Source organism: Triticum urartu, chromosome 3 (genome assembly GCF_003073215.2).
Source record: "Triticum urartu cultivar G1812 chromosome 3, Tu2.1, whole genome shotgun sequence".
In the NCBI taxonomy this organism is placed as follows: Eukaryota; Viridiplantae; Streptophyta; class Magnoliopsida; order Poales; family Poaceae; genus Triticum; species Triticum urartu.
In genome coordinates, this window is record NC_053024.1 from 640,187,184 (window position 1) to 640,204,395 (window position 17,212).

Here is a 17,212-nt window from a genome sequence, read left to right on the forward strand (position 1 = left end):
TAACATTCGTGGAAGTCATGCAAAAAAAATGGTGGTCCAAAAATGTTATTTTCGAAGAATTTTGGGGCATCAATTTGTTTGGGTGCAACTTTCACGAATGTCATTTCGTAATGAAACTTTTCATGAACTCAAAACTTTCACCAATGTTTGCCATAAAAAATCAGAATTGTTTGAATTTGTTTGAATTTACCACTAATAGATAAATGGCTAACCACAACTTTCATTGGTGGCACCCCATTTTCAATCAACATCACCACTATATTTCAAATAGTAGTGGCGTTGGACTTTTTGGTAAGACATCACTATGACCATAGTGATGGCGTTGCAAAATTGTTGAACGCCATTTGTAGGTGGGACTCATAGTTGGTACAAGGCATCATATAGTGGTGGTGTTGCATAAGATCGAACGTCACCACTATTGTGTTCACGTCTGACGTGTCATGTGCTGCCATATCACCACTATATAACGTGGGGTCTATTTCCTAGTATTACTTTTATTTGTAATTATTTATCCTTCATTGATCAAAATGCATTCAAGTATTTCTAAAATATTTTAGCCAACAATCTAGGATTAACAAATTACTAAATTAATAATAATTTTTAAATGGTGAAAAAAAATTATATTACAATTTGAGACTTTTATTTTTTACCTTTTTATTTTTAAATGGTAAAAAAAATTATATTATATTTTGAGACATTAATTGTTTACAATTTAAGTTCTTGTAAATGGTGAATAATTTTATATTATATTAGTAAAATACTATTGTTGTTACTTTATTAAATCAAGAATATTTTAACAGGAAATAGTGACATTTTTATAATGTATTTTGAGTATTTTTGTTGTCTTACCTTTTTATTTTTTTCTAAATGGTGGTAAACATTTTTATATTATGTTAGTCAAAAAATATTGTAGTTACTTTTATGAATGTAAGAATATTTGAATTATAAATAATGACACTTTTATAAAATATATTGAGCCTTTATTTCTTTTTATTAAAGTAAAATATAGTTTTAAATTCTATTAAAGTATGAATGTTATTTTGTGGCTTTTTATAAATTGAAAAAAATTGTAATCACTGACTCACTGGCCTATTGTGCCTAGCCCATGAATGCATCGGAAGCACTCAGTCAAAATGGAGGGGCATCGAACCTGCTTGTCCCAATTCAATCTCTCCCTCTATCGATCCCTTTTCACAGCTACTCGTTGCCGACCGACTCTTGCCATTTCCGCCCATCTCTGCTGCTGAGCTAAACTTCTACAGCTAACCCTCTCGCCGCCCTATCTACTAGACGCATTCAATTGGTTTTTTTTGTGCTCACTTGGGCCATCCCGATTTGATTCCCACGCTAGGATTTTGGTGACAGCGAGGGAGAAGACAGTGACGAGCTCTGCCTCAGCTACAAAACCGACAAGGTGAGCTCATGTCGTGGCTATTTTGAGCTTGGTTTATGTTTAAAGGTTATGCCCTGACAATTTTGTGTTTAGTATGGTTAAAGCCATAGCCGTTGTGACTTTGCGTTTAGGCTTAAGCCATGGTCGTGGCGATTTTGTGTTTGGTTAAAGATGCCCAGTTAAACTACATTTACTCAATTGAATAGTTTTTAGGATTAAAGCCTATGACTTGCTATTGTGCTATGGCTATTATTAATTCAATTTATCATGTGAATCCAAAAGCTTTGACACTGCCAAATGTTTACTTAATTCTACAGCTCCAAACTAGTGTTAATTTTTTCATTTGCCAAATCTTTAACAATGCTGAAATAGTGCCAAAACTAGTGTCAAAACAGTGCCAAAGGTCTAGTTAATTTGACAGCCACAGACAAGTGTTATTTTTTTTGTTTGACAAAGCTTTGAAGGTGCCAAAATAGTGCCAAAACTAGTGTCAAAACAGTGCCAAAAATAGTGCCAAAAGCTTTGACAGTGCCAGAGCTTTACTCAATTTGACAAGTCAAAAATTCAGAAATTGTCTTCACAATGTACTAGGCAGTAGAACATGATATATGGACAAAATTGTTGTTATGCATCGCTAGTACATTACCATGATTTGTGATATACATTCATAGCAACTACAAATCTGACTTGTTATTATTTTGTAGTTTCCGCCAATGAGTTCATTAAACAACCACTACAAATCTTCATGTAACCTCGCAGCATATGCCAAGGAAGCCGACGTGAGTAGTAACCGAGTAAGAACTCATTTTTATTCGACAAACTCATTCATGATGATTGCAAAACACATGCATATCTGACGATTTCAAACATTGGACTTGGTAGGGATACATACTAAATCTGACACAAAAGTTCAAGAACATGTCTATGATGTGTACATGCTCAACCGCCAGCTTTTGGATACTCATGAAAGTAACATCAAGGCCCTAAAGGAGGTGAATGCCACGCTGAAGGAGGATAAGGATCTCCTAATTGACAAGAAGGCTAATCTCTTCGATAAGAATCTTAGGCTGAAGGAGCAGAGGGATCAGCTGATCAAGAGAGGGATCAACTAAGGGAGAGAAAGCACCTCAGGGTCGAGAAAAATGAGCTCAAAATTGAGAAAGCTCATTTTTCTCAAAGAAGGAGAAAACAATAGGTAGAAAATTTGACATATCAAGGCAATCCGTGATCAAGTGTGATCGACCACCTACGCTATCTAGTTTGTAAGTTGATGATGTACTATTATGTAGTTTGTTAAGTTGAACTATTTTGTAAAGATGAACCATCTTAGCTCTTGAAATGCTAACTATTATGTAGTTTGTCAACTTGATTATGTGGTACCTATCTATATTGTAAAGTTGAACTAGTTGATGCAGTAGTATCTTAAATTAGTTGATGGATTACCTAGCTGCATATATTTCTTATAAGCGAAAAATCTAATTGGTGGTGCGGTGCTAACAAGTCATGTCAGTGCTAACATACACATACCGCTAGCGTTGGCCACGTGATACGATATGAGGACACAAATACTGTCGACGTTGCTCCAACGCTGCCGGTAAATTTTATCACTAGCGTCATATTGATGGTGTTGGCACCCATCTCCAGCAAGGCCAATTTTGCCACGCCATAGCTAGGCTTTTCTGCACTAGTGTACTGTTCACGAAGGTGCATATGAGCTCGAGCTAAGAAGGGGACTTTTCGAAATACTGGGTCTTTTGTTCTACACCGATGACTCCATACTTGATCTATTCTACAGGGGTCGGATGACAAATACCTTTTTAAAGATAAGATCCACACAGCTAGAGCATACATTCGAGAAAGGTTTCTTCCATCATGTTGTATTGGACGTGTTGGTTGTGTCATCATGTTATGCAGAGGCCGGGCACTCACTCAATGTGGCTATATTACATCAATATATCCTTCTAGTGTACTAGTGCACTCTTCTTTCTACATACCATTGGTGTTGTAGTCCCCCCCCCCCCCCCCATGTCCATCCCGTCATCTTCCCCTTGAGTCATAACCCGCCAGACCAGCCCCTATTTTCGTAAAAGTTATGCTTCGCAAAATTTGACCAAGTTAGTTGAGAAAACTATACATAATTGTTATAGCAAATACATACCATTTGAAATATATTTATGTTCTTGCAAAAAAATTTATCTTGCTGCAAAAAGTAATTTATGATAAATCTAATGATATTGATTTGTCATTCTTATTTTCTAAATTAATCCAAAAACTTTATGAAGTTTACAAAGTTTGACTTTAAAAATCGAATAGACACTATATCACTAGTAGAATAGACACTATATCACCGGTTCGTAAGGGCCTTTAGTGCCGGTTCTGCAACCCGCACTAAAGGGTGGAGGCTAAAGCCCCCCCTTTAGTACCGGTACAACACGAACCGCCACTAAAGGCCCACCACGTGGCGTGAGCTCGCGTCGTGGTATGGGAGACCTTTAGTACCGATTGGTAACACCAACCGGTACTAAAGATTTTTTTTAAATGAAAATTTTGGAAAAAAAATGTTTTTTTTATTTTCAAAATTTTGAATTATTTGATGATTTAGTCTTCAATCACCCCTCTTAACTGCTCAAGTATGGATCACTGATTCCAAATCGTCTAACTTCTCGACCGGTCACCCATCGTCTCACTACCCCAGCCTGAGCACGCTTAACTTCGGAGTTCTATTCCCCCTACTTTTCAAGTCTGCACTTGTTGTTTTCCTAACAAATCTAAGCTGTCAATCCTATTAACCCTCAGGAGTTTAGTTTGAGCATTAGGTCACACGTTTCACCGTTTGAGTTTGAAACTATTATTCTAAAAAACAGTAATTATTTAGTAACATTAATATTTCTAGAATAAGTAGTTTGACCATAGTTTGACCAGATTTGACCAAAATTCAAAAAACTGAAATAATTATTTAGTAACACTAATATTCTTGAATAATTATTTAGTAACATTAATATTTCTTGAATAAGTAGTTTGACCACAGTTTGACCAAAATTCAAAAAAACTAAAATTTGAGCATATCTTTTTTTTCCTTTTAGAATTTGAGGATTATAAAATTTTTCAAACAGGCCGTAGGCTGTCAAAATCGGATGCGGATTTTCGTGTTAAACATTTTGATATATTATACATTTTTTCGACATCGTATGCAAAAGATATAGTCATTTTACTTTTTCATCACACTTTTTTGCAAAACATGTCCAAATTTAAGTTTTTAAATTTTCCTAACTTGTAGATGTAGTAACATAACTACATCTTGAAGGATTTTATTTTTTTAAGTTTTTATCATTTTCTTTTTCTTCAAAACTGAAATGGCGATACCCGCGCGGGGGGGGGGGGGGGGGGGGGGGGGGGGGGGGGGGGGGGGGGGGGGTAGAGTTTGAAAATTGCCCTATAGTGCCGGTTTGTGTCTCCAACCGGGACTACAGGTTAAGACTCTTTAGTGCCGGTTGGTGACACAAACCGGTACTATAGGTTAGACCTTTAGTACCTATTTGTGTCACAAACCGACACTAAAGGGGCTCGTGGGGCCCCGACCCGACGCCAGCCTGCCACCACCCCTTTAGTACCGGTTCGTGGCAAGGTTCAACACGAACCGGCACTAATGCATAGCCGTTCGAACCGGCACTAATTGTCACATTAGTGCTGGCTCAAATACAAACCGGGACTAATGAGCTGAACATTTGACCCTTTTTCTACTAGTGTATTTTAGGACAGAGATAGTTCTATATGTTTAGGAACACCAGTAATTATATTCATACTTGTAATCATTGTAGGTAATCCCTCTGATGCATATTAATTGCCACTCAAAAGGATGTATCTAGTGACACCTAATATGGATCGGGGGAGTACATTTGTTTGAATAAAAGATCCAAGAAATTATAAAGTAATCCCTCTGATCCATAATAACTGTCACATTTTTGAACTAAGGTTGAATTAACACTAGTTCAAAATTGGGGCACTTATTTTGGATCGGAGGGAGTAATTCTTACGACAAAGAATTACAGTGATATATTTTCCGTGGTACAAATCTTAGCAGGGAAAAATACTTTTAAGACTTCACTAAAGAGACTACAATTAGACAGAAGTAGTGATACCACAACTTGTTGACACGCACGCACGCACTTGATTATCTATAAAGGTTTTTGAAAGCCTCTTGGGTCACTTATCACTTATCAAAAAGAGGAAGTCTAAGCGATGAGCTGATATGGGCCACGAATAATCTCTAGAACTACATGTTGAATCAGAACATGGTCACCATTGTGTCAAGGAAACAACCCAACTCCACAAAGAACCAAACCAAAAATAATAATATCTCACAATAGCATAAATTTGTCAGATTCTAATAACGGGATCTGCAAAGGACACAAATCTTTGTAGCTCCATGTCCCCAACAAGAGTAACTTTATTCGGCGAATAACACGACTACCATTAGACGCCGAGTAAGAACATAAAACTCATAACCAAGAAAACCGAAAGTATCTAGGACGATGGTGGCTATTCTTCCAAACACACCCTTAAGCTCTAAGGACATGTTTGATTAGTTGCACGGGTTTTTGGGCCTCCTGCATTTGTGGTCCGGTTGAGCCTGGCTGGGCTGAAATGTGGCTTGGGTCATGTTCTGCATTGCGTTTGGTAGCCGGTGCCTCCCTGCATTAAGTTTGTATTGAATTATAATTGCTGAAATGTTAATTAAATTGGTTGTTAAAAGATAGTCTCTTCGTCCAAAAATAAATGACTCAACTTTGTACTAACTTTGTAAGGAGTAATATTTAAACATACAAGAGAAAGAATATAGACAGTCTGATGTGAATCTGGTTGTGTATTTGAATGAATCTTTTTAATCCATTGTCTATATCGGTATGTACATAACAAATTATACACAAGCTGCTGGAGATGCTTTGAGTGTAGTATATGCGGCTGCTACGGATGGATACATCACCTGTACTGTACAGGTATACATATACCACACGGAGAGCAGGTTGGTCTGAACATAGTAGACAGCTGCATCGGCGGTCGACGGATCCGCTGTTGCGCAACAAACAATGGGCGATTCCATCTGCTTCCCTTTCGGCAGCCGCCGGTCCCCATCCCATGCATGCACAGTGACTCCACTTGTCACTCTCTCCCCTTCTCTCTCTTAGGGCCGGCCCACCTGTCAGCCACTCGTCTTTCACATCCATGGTTAATTAACCAGTTGGTTCTACTTTATTATATCGCTGCACACTTCTTCACCACATTTGAGTCACATCCATGGATCGATGGATCGATCGATCGATATGCATGGGACCCGGTCTCCGTGATCTGCATGATCGACCTCTGAATTAACCAGCTTTATTTACGCGGTGGGCGTACGTACATCACTATGTAAATCTAGCTGTAGTTTGCAATTGCGTGCCCTGCTCAGGCTGATGAACAGTTGGATCCACTCCAACGGGCATCCGATTTGGGCTCTAGCTATCTCTAATCATGATGCCTTTTCTGTGCATTTGGGCACTGCAGATTATCGTTCCCAATAGTTCAACGATGGCGCGCAGATTCAGATTAACTGTGCGGATGCCCTGCCCATCCTAATACCTGCATCATTGCAAGCGTACGGATAAGGGTGACATTATTACTCACACGCTTAAGAAACAAAAAAACATTTCCCTTTTTTCTGTGTTGTTTTTCAATTCAAAATCCCGGCCTTCGTACCGCACAATTGACCTTTGATCATTAGTTTTTAACCAATAATATACGAGTTACATATAAAAGTGACGAGCTGGTCAATGCATGTTCTATTCATATTACACACATCTATATGCCTTGGCCATGCACGGACGCATACTGCATGTCCATTGGTGCCCCCGAACTGAGAGAGATGGTTGCAGCGTGGTGCCAGCGAGGTGGCGGTGAACGACCATGGGGATGCCACTACGGTGAAACATATCACGCTTCTTTTAGAAATGAAGGTAAAAGATTTGTCAAGTGCATTAATTAAGCATAATTTAGAAGTAAAAGCAGAACAAAACGCTACAAACTTGCTGAGGTGAACAAGCACAACCCTACAAGCGTGCGAAGTTCCCCTGAACCACTGAGCCACATAACCACATAGGCAGCCCAACGAACTCACCCAACATGGTACTACTACTTCCTCAACACATGAGTCTCAACCTAAGATTGTAGCCACCTAGCACAAATAACTTATCCTCGACTTCCAAGGTATTAAAAAAAGTGTCATCGTGAAGAAATCTTGAATGCAGAAAAAAAGATAAATGTATCCCAATTCTCCAAAGATAGCAAGATCTTCGGCACCAGAAGAGAGTGTGATGCATATCGTCTTTACTTAGTTATGCTTCTCTTCTTTCTCTTAAATATCAAGTTTAGTGTGTTCATGTTCGCCTACCATTGCCAAATTGAGCATGGACAAGATCTTCTTCATGAAAACGAACTCAACCTAGATCTAGAAATTAGGTTGTATGCCATGTTTGCTTAACTAGCCGAATCCAAAGTAGCCTTGGAGTGACCTGGGTTATTTTGGGAACAAAAGAGCACCAAAAATACCAAGGGAACCTTCTAGAAGGTTCCGAAAGCTGATGAGAGATAAAAAGCTATATGGGCTGACCAACACATAGTATTTGTTGCATAAGCACCAAATAGGATTCTTCGCCTCAGACATCGTAAAAAAAACGGAATCCCTAATTAAGGGGTACCCCTTGTAAAGGTCACCCTCACATCTTTTGGTGTTGACAAGTGGCATACTTACACTTGTCACAACCAGGGGGGTTAGTGGGATTTTCCACAAGCACGGAGGTAGGGGTGATTTTGTTTCTGCTTTTTTTTTGCGTACATTCATTTCTTTAGAACATCTTATCTGTTGAACAATGCGTCCAAATCAAGAATCGTTTTCACCATTGTGTATCTTCACTTTTTTGTCATTGAAACGTGGAAGCACATATGTGCTTCACATTTTGGGAAGCACGGAAGCACAACTATGCTTCATTTTTGGCCAAGCACAACTGATGCTTCATGTGAAGCACATTTATGAAAGCACACGCTTCTACCAGTTGTAAATAAAAAGCAGTGAAACAAAAAAGAATGGAAACATAAAAACAAAAAAGACATGATTCCGCCATAAAAAAGTAGAAAGACGGATAGGACAAAAAAGAGACAAAATCCAGGAAACCCCAGACAAACAAAAAACCCAAAAACAAGATTTAAGAAAAAAGACTAAGAAAAAATCACTCCAATGTGAGAAGTGCCCAGCGCATGTCACATGGCGCCGCTGGAGCTCTCGGCGCAAGGAAAAGCGTCCGCTGCGGCCTGCGGGCTCGGTTGGCTCCTGAGTCTTTGTAAAAAACAGGTGCCTCCTGATGGATGGATGGAGCCATCAAGTTTGGTAGTACAGATCCAAAAAATATACTACATAGTTGTTGGAAGTAAACTATATATATGCATGGAGCTTGTCGAGAAAACGGCGGGCAAAGTAACCAACAGGAGCCTCGCACGTGGAAGGCATGTGGCCCGGTACTGCCGTCACAGGCATGCTAGGCTGGTGGCCGAACTGCACGCTGGTGAGCACGCAGCAGGCACAACGGCGCCGGCCGACGCTCGACGTCGACGGCGATGATGGCGACGTACGGCTTGAGATTAAGCAAGCAAGTACACATTTGGTGTAGTGATACTACTGGCTAGATTGCCCGTGCGAGGGGACCATGGACGCCTGAATTCCAACAAGAAATTCACAACAACATCAACTTCACACGCATATCCCCCACTTAAATTGATCACCTTCGACAACCGATCGATGCATCTATAATACCTAAATATTTCATTCCCATTATATTACTTCTCTTAACATGTAGACTATCCACATCAGCAGGTTAGCCACAATATCTTTCCACTACTGACTTACAAGTGGGACCAAGCACCAATTTACCAGCATAGTGGACGACCAACTGGCGGACTGCCATCTATTAACTCAAGACTTCAAGAGACACCATAAACTGACTCAATACAAGCAACACACAGCAATACTAGGGGTACCACTTGCAGCTTTTCTATTTCTATTCCGAGGAATGTTTTTTGGTCATTCACCCTCTAGGTTTTCAAAATTTTGTACTTCCTTCGTCCTCTAATATAGTGTGCACAATTTTCGCAAAAATCAAGGTTCACAAACTTTAACCAAGTTTATAGAGAAAATTATCTATAACTACAACACCAAATACATACAATTTGAAAATATATCTGTGAGGAATTAAATGGAATTGATTTGGTATTCTGGATGTTGATAAGTCTTTCGATAAACTTGATCAGAGTTTACAAGGTTCGATTTTAAAACACTTGCAATTTTATTCGTACTCATAACCATTACAGGTGCACTCATTTGGTCCAATAAAATAGAAAGTAACTCCTATGACTAAGCATTACAGTGATATCTCTTGGTGATGATTTATTCGTGGTATCAATCTACGCATGACGAAGTACTTTCAGGACTTCACTGAAGAGATTATGATTATACCGGAGCAATAATAGAACCACTCGTTCACTGGCACGAACTGCGTTATCAACAGATATATCTACAGGTCATTTGAGTTGCTTATGCAAAAGGATAGGAAGGCATAAGCGCTGAAAGGACTTGGCCAAGGATGACCCCCTAGAATCACATGTCATGAAACCACAAGATACTCACCATCATGTCAAGGAGAGATTCCAACTCCACAAAGAATCAAATCAACAATAATAGGATGACACAATAGTATAAACTCGCTAGATCTGAATAGTTGGATCTACAAGGACACAATCTTCTCTACCTCCATGTCACCAACAAAGAAAGAGTATGAGTAACTTTATTCACAAAAACACCATGGCTATCACTAGACGCTGACAAAGAAGCACAAAATTCTTGAAGATCCGAGTCCCCCTCTCAGCACTATGATAACAGTCGGGGGCGAGAAAACCCAAAATATCTCAAGCGGCGGTGGATGCTCTTAAAAAAAAACTCTTAAACCCCTAACTCTCATTATATTTTACATTGTTGCAGTTGGACGGAGGAGTACTAAAAACTAGCTACACAGTACTCCCCCGTTCTAAAAATACTTGTCGTGCTTTTAACTCCAGTACAAAATACTTGTCATTGTTTTAAATCCACGACGGATATATTTTGAAACGCAGTGAGCAACAAGTAAGATGCATAAAAAGGAAAACAAAAAAAAAACTAATCCCTCCGTCTCATAATATAAGAGCCTTTTTGTAGTGTAGAAAATGCTTTTATATTATGGGACGGGTGGAGTAGATGACAGGTAATGGTGTAATACAACCTCTGAGTGTGGTATGTGGCTTCTATGTACAGGTACATCACCTGTGCAGGTATGTTACATTTTACATACTCTAATACCAATACCAGAGCAGAGTAGAGCAGGGAAAACAGAGTGATGTGAAAACAGAGCGGTCAATCGATTTGCTGTTGCGCAACCAGCACCGGGCGATTCCATCTGCTTCCTTTTTGGCAGCCGCCGGTCCCCATCCCGTGCATGCATGCACAGTGAGTCCACTTGTCACTCTCTGTCCTTCTCTTTCTTGGAGTCGGCCCACTTGTCACCCACTCCATCTTTCACGTTCTTGCCTATCTAAACTGCCAAAACGTCTTATATTTAGTAACGGGCTAGTAAGTTTTATATTGCTGCACAATGCTTCACCGCATTTGATTTACGGGTACTCGTTAGCCTTCACGTATGTGCATACATGTGAATTATGAAACAGCTAGTCATGGAGATCAATCGACATGATCTCCATCACATGCGAATTAATCACCTTTAACTGCTAACTATAGCTAGTTTGCAATTGCTTGGCCTGTTACAACCAGCTCCCACATAAACATCCACACATATATAGCTCATGAACAGTACGATCCACTTCAACGGGTATCTCATCTGATTTGGGCTCTCGCTATCTGTAATCATGATACCTTTTCTGTGCAGATGGGTACTGCAGATTATCGTTCCCAATAGTTGAGCCATGGCGTGCAGATTCAGATTAACTGTGCAGATGGCCAGCCTAAAACCTGCATCATTGCACGCGTACTGAGAAGGGTGACATTAATGGTGAGGGTTAAGAAACAAAAAAAACATTTCCCCTTTTTATTTTTTATTTTTCAATTAAAAATCCCGGCCTTCATTTTTTATGGTTTACCTTTGAACGTTAATTTAGCCAATAAATATTCAGTAAAATGCCATACTAATTATACCGTTGCAATATTTTTTTCAATACGAAATTAATGATTTTTTGTGACATGTAAACCTCATTTTGTCGGTCAAATTGATAGTCAAATACCTGGACACCGAGAAAATAGGGACGGGTGGAGTAGTTGTATTTCCATATAAAAGTGATAAACTTGTCAATGCATGTTCGATTCATATTTCACCCATATATACGCCTTGGCCCTGCATGGTCGGATAATACAATCTATCGAGGTCGTCGAGCTTAGAGAGATGGTAGTAGGGTGGTGCCAGTGTGGTGGCGGTGAACGACCATTGGGAAGGCACTACGGTGGAACATATGACACTTCTTTTTGAAATGGAGGCAAAAGGTTCATCCCATCCAGTAATTAAGTTGTTTTATGAAAAAAACAGACAAAAAACCGTTACAAACTGGCTTGAGTGAACAAGCACAGCCCTACAAGAACTTTAGCTTTTCTTTCATCTCTCCCAAGGCGACTTGGAAAAGACTTCCTGCCCTCGTCCTTCGCCGACGAGTCCGTGGATTTGCCCCCCTCTGCTTGCCGCTTCGGCGGCCAGTGTCGAGGAGGAGAATAGTGGTGTCTCGACTGCCGCTAGTAGATAGGTAGAATTAGTCATCGCGGAGGCGGCGTTTGGATGCGCTCCTTGTTTGAGTCAGTCTTTCGGGCTCCGATCCTCCTCAAGTTTGTCCATTGAGACGGATTATATGAAGTTCCGGCGTAGATTCTTACTAGCTCCATGGGGCGGCGAGGTTAGCGTTTCTCGCCGTGCGCAAGCAGCGGTGATATTTGGTGTCAGGTTCTTCAGATCGATTCAAGGATTCAACGGTGACGAGTGCGGCTCCAGCGCGCTGGTCCTTAGGGGCACGTGCACAAAGACTTCCCGGCTATCATCGACAAGGCCAGGCCGGCTCCCGTATGGAAGCAGCGCGTCGATGGCTTGTTCTGGCGGCGGCAATGGTTGTTCGGTGGTGCATAGACCTCGATGTAATTTTATTATGTTTGAAGTGATTTGTACTTTCAATGAATCTTTATAATAGATGTAATCCTTTTCAGCCAGAAAAGAGGCACAACCCTACAAGCCTGCGAACTTCTTCGGATCCATAGAGCCACACAGCCACATAGACAACCCGACGAACACATCCAACACGGTACTACTACCACGGTACCACCTCGACACATGAGTCCCAACGTACAAAATCTTGGGCGGTCTCCAAAAAAAATGGCATGAAGAAGAAAATCTTGAATACAAAATAAAATACAAAAATATCCCATTTCGCTAAAGACAGTACTCCCTTCATTCTACAATGTTGTGCGCCCACGTTTTTTAAAATTTAACTTAGATTTTTATCTCAGAAAAAAGGCAAAGGTACACGCGCCTTGGACACATCCATCCGTGGGGAACGGAACGGTGGTGCACGGGTGTGTTATATTTTCCCTTTTCCTTTCTTTCATCTCACTCGACAGCGTGCATGGCGCATGGGTGGTGGTTCACGGTTGGTACGAGTAGTAGGAGCTAATATAAATAGCTCGATGGGTAGCGGTAACAGTGGACGTGACAGTGCCGGCCGAGGGTACTACACGCACTCCACACAGAGGAGATGGAGGGGACGGAAATGCGTGCCCGCGAGGCAAGCGTCCTTGCCCCCGGCCCCGCTGCATATGTTTGTACAGTGCCCGCGTACGTACAATCCCGCACCCACTGTACCAGCACCCGCACCCAGCTCCGAACTGTTTCCACCTCCAATGGCAACCAAATTACCACCATATATCTCTCTCACACCGTCAGGGTCAGAGAGCACGTACACGCACATGAAAAAAAAGGGGAAATAATACCCCCTTCGCTTCGGAAATAAGCCGCGGACCTAGAATCTCAACCTTGGGATGCCACCGTTGAAAATTTACTAGTGCTACATGTTAGTAAAATTTATTTTACAATTTTGGAGGGGTGCCCATTAGACCCCCCTGTCCGGAGAAATGGATAAAGTTAGATGTATGTATGACTAAAATACGTCTAGATAAATCTATTTCTTGGACGACAAGGCCGGAGTAGCACTACTCTGCATTTTAGATGGATTGGGCGGGTCGAGATTAAGTACTGGAAAAGAACGATTCCAGCTCCTAATTACCACTAGGTAGTTGGACCCTGTTTTTTCCTGCAATGAAAAAAAGAGTTGGAACCTGTTTTCTTCGGTCAGAACTTGGAACTTGGGACATTTTACAAACTTGCTGAGGTGAGGAAGCACAAGCACAACCGCACCACTAGGTAGTTGGAACTTGGAACGTAAGTTTGTAGAGTACCACAAATTACCAGTAAAAAAATCACAGTGCCAGACAGTCCGTACGCAGGGCGCGTATACATACATATATTTTCACGGCCCTTGGCAAACCGAAGAAGCGATTAGCAGCCAACGGGAATCTCGCACGTGCCGCGCATGTGTCCCGTACGTCCATGCATGCGTCCATACCGCGCGGTGAAAGTACTTACCATGCAGTAGTAACAACCTGCTAGAGTACCAGTAAAAAAAAGGGTACAAACACAATGCGTTGAATCTTCTCTCTCTCTTTCTTCCTTGTAGACTAGAGTGAGCCCTGCATGGCAGTGGTGCATTGCATGGCCGACGACGGACGGCGACGGCGACGGCGATGGCGACGGGTGAGGTCCAGCTGCTAGATTAAGCGAACATTTGGTCTACTGATTGGCTTGACTGAATCGGGCGAGCATGAGCGAGGGGACCATGCTAGCTAACATTATCGCCATGCCATGCCTGAATCCCACCAACAAATTGACAAGCTCCCTCTCACTCACTCTCACTCACTTGCGTTGCGTCCCATCCCCCACCTAATTGTACTCTCCCCATCATCATCACCACCCAGCAGATCGACGACCGGCGTCCACTAATAAGACTAGCACAATCATTGGCCCGCCGGCCGACGAGCGAGCCCCTGAGCTCCTGATTGATTCAATCTCTGCGTGCGCGCGTGCGTGAGCCTCGTCCGTCCGGTCAATTGACCGCCCTCCGCCAACCGGATTTCAACCGCAAACAACAAATTGTTGGTACCGGTACAAGGATCAGCAATTAATCAACGCAAAGGTGAAAGAATGGAACGACATGGATCAATCTTGCTTTGCTTCAACGGCCTCCCTCACTCAAAATCAAAACATCAGCTGGTGCTAGGACAAATTTGATTGAAATGAAGCTAGCTGCACAAATTTAAGTCTCCGTGGTACTAGGAAAAACAGAGCGAAATGGAGCTCCTGAGCTAGCTAGCTAGTAATGGTGGCTGATTGTGACGGGACTGCTAGCTAGGTGCATTACCTTGGTGCTGGTGGTGGCGCTCATGGCTGATGTACTGTACATGCCCAAATCACAGTGGGGAAAAACATCAAGAAAGTAATTAAGCAAGCAGCAAGAAGAAGAAGCAGAAGAAGCTAAGAAGATTATATAGGCTGAGAATGGATGGAGAGCTCGGCTAGGCCGGCCAAGAAAGGGGGAAGGAAATGTACGTAGCTACAGCACCGGTAGAAGAGCAGAAGCAAACGATTGAAAGAATGTGGCGGCCGGCCTGCCGGAGGTGGCCGGCAGGTCCTAGTAGTCGCGCCAGCAGACGAGCATGGAGACGCAGCGGCGGACGATGTAGAAGCGCGCGCGGTGCTCCTTGACCGCCTCCACGCACTTCTTGGACAGCCGCCGCCGGGACTCGGCCTCCTCCTTCTTCTGCTGCTCCGACGACGAGCTCCCGCCCCCGCTCCCGCTGGCGCCGGCGCCGTCCCGGGTGGCGGTGACGCTGGCCGAGTAGCTCCGGCTCAGCCCCCCGCTGGTGCCGGCGCTGGTGCTGGCCCCGGACGCGTCGCCGTAGTAGTAGTTCCGGCCCGATCTGCTCCGCCCCTTCTTGGACAGCTTCCACTTGTCGTCCCCCTCCATGCTTCCAACCCAGATCAGCCCTGCCGCCGCCGCCGGCGACTGAAACGTAAATGCAGGTGGGTCGGTGGCGGTGGAGATGGATGGGGATGGACGGATGGAGTGGACAGTGCGCGTGGAATGAGCAGAGCGAGGGATAGAAGAAGAAATGGAGCGAGCGAGCGGGCGGGCGAGCGAGTGAATCAATGAATGGTGTGCTAGCTGCAGAGCAGAGCAGGGAGTGAGGGAGTGGGAGCGAGTGGGAATGGGGCCGCCCTGTCTCCTCCCCCTCCTCAGCTCAGCTGGCTTCTCCTCGCCTCGCTCCCAAACAAATGAAACCCGACCCCAACCCCAACCTTTCGACGGATGGAAGACAACTCGTCCCTCCCAGCCAGGCACCAGCTACCACCGCACCACTCTCACTCTCACACTCACTGTGCTTGGCCTCTACCGCCATGAAAACGCAAGCGCAGCGCTCCCAGCAGCAGAGTACATTCCGTCTGTGACCGACCGACCGATCGATCGACGATGGATCGATCAACGGTGGTGGCGGAAGCGGAATCCTGTGGCCCGTCGGATCCACCTGCCCTGCCCGCCCTGCCATCTCGAGATGGAAGAAAAGCCGCCGCAGAAGCCTATGCTACGCGGCTCTAAAAATTCTGTTGGTACCTACACTACACTGTCTCCTCCCGACTTCACTGCACGCACAACCACGCACGCAGCAACTGCTGGAGTATAGTGGTAGCGTAGTACTACCACTACTACTACCACACGCAGTACAAATAAAATTTAAAGGTGGTAGGAGTGGCGCCAGACTTACTGCGATCACTGTGCATAACCTCTGCATCACGCCACATGATCGCGCGCAAAGCTGCCGGCCACGCCCGCCCCCCCCCCCCCCCCCCCCCCCCCCCAAATCAAATCACCCCATGTTAGCCGTTGCACGGCGTCCGTCCCGTCGGTCGGCAAGCCAACCTTTTGAATATTTCAATTTTCTCCTGGCGGTGGCCAGTGGATGCCGCTGTCAGTAACTCTCGCGTTTTTACCTTCACCGGAACCGAAAGTGACTTTGGGACGGGTCGTCGGTTTTGTGGCTCGAAGCAGGACACGAGGCCTCCTTTCACCTTTCTTTCTTTCTTCCTCGGGAGGCATTTTGCATGGCGGGTTAATTAGGGTTACCGGGGGATGCTAGATATGGCTAAACATGCAACGTGGATGGGTGGGTGTGGGTGTACTCCATTATCGGCGGCGGGCGCTCCTAATCCTAGGCTCCTACTACCTGATGATCCATGTCCGTATGAATTATGGAGAGATGAAGAGGACGGTTCTACTGCCGCTAGTGCAAGTGCTGGGGTCGCTAATCATCGGCTAACCCAACTGTTCCTGTGCTAAAGCTGGTATGCTAAGTAAAGGTGACTTGACCAGACTGGGTTATGTGTGGGGGCCTGGCAAGCACTCAGGTGGTATACTTGCGCATTGATTATCAGATTTCAAATCCTCAAGCAGTCTTTTTTTTTTTTGAGACAACTGGGTGAGGAGAGAGGCGAGAATATCAGCAACGGTGTCCTCCACCCGTTTGGGCCAATCGGAAATATCGTAAGGAAGAAATGATTCACACAGCTGGCTGGGATCAGTAACTAATACTAGTACTAATGTAGT

The 17,212-nt window shown here is 43.5% G+C and overlaps 1 protein-coding gene across 1 annotated transcript; it reads right to left on the minus strand.

The window, feature by feature from the left end:
* Nucleotides 1-14,824: 14,824 nt before the first annotated feature.
* LOC125548939 (small polypeptide ROTUNDIFOLIA LIKE 3-like) lies at nucleotides 14,825-15,896 on the minus strand. The gene has a single exon (XM_048712454.1). It carries the CDS (start codon nucleotides 15,575-15,577, stop codon nucleotides 15,242-15,244), a length of 336 nt encoding a protein of 111 aa, XP_048568411.1. The 5' UTR covers nucleotides 15,578-15,896; the 3' UTR covers nucleotides 14,825-15,241.
* Nucleotides 15,897-17,212: the final 1,316 nt, after the last annotated feature.

Coding starts and splice junctions, on each gene's coding strand:
- LOC125548939 (XM_048712454.1), bottom strand. CDS start 15,577: ATGGAGGGGGACGACAAGTGGAAGCTGTCCAAGAAGGGGCGGAGCAGA.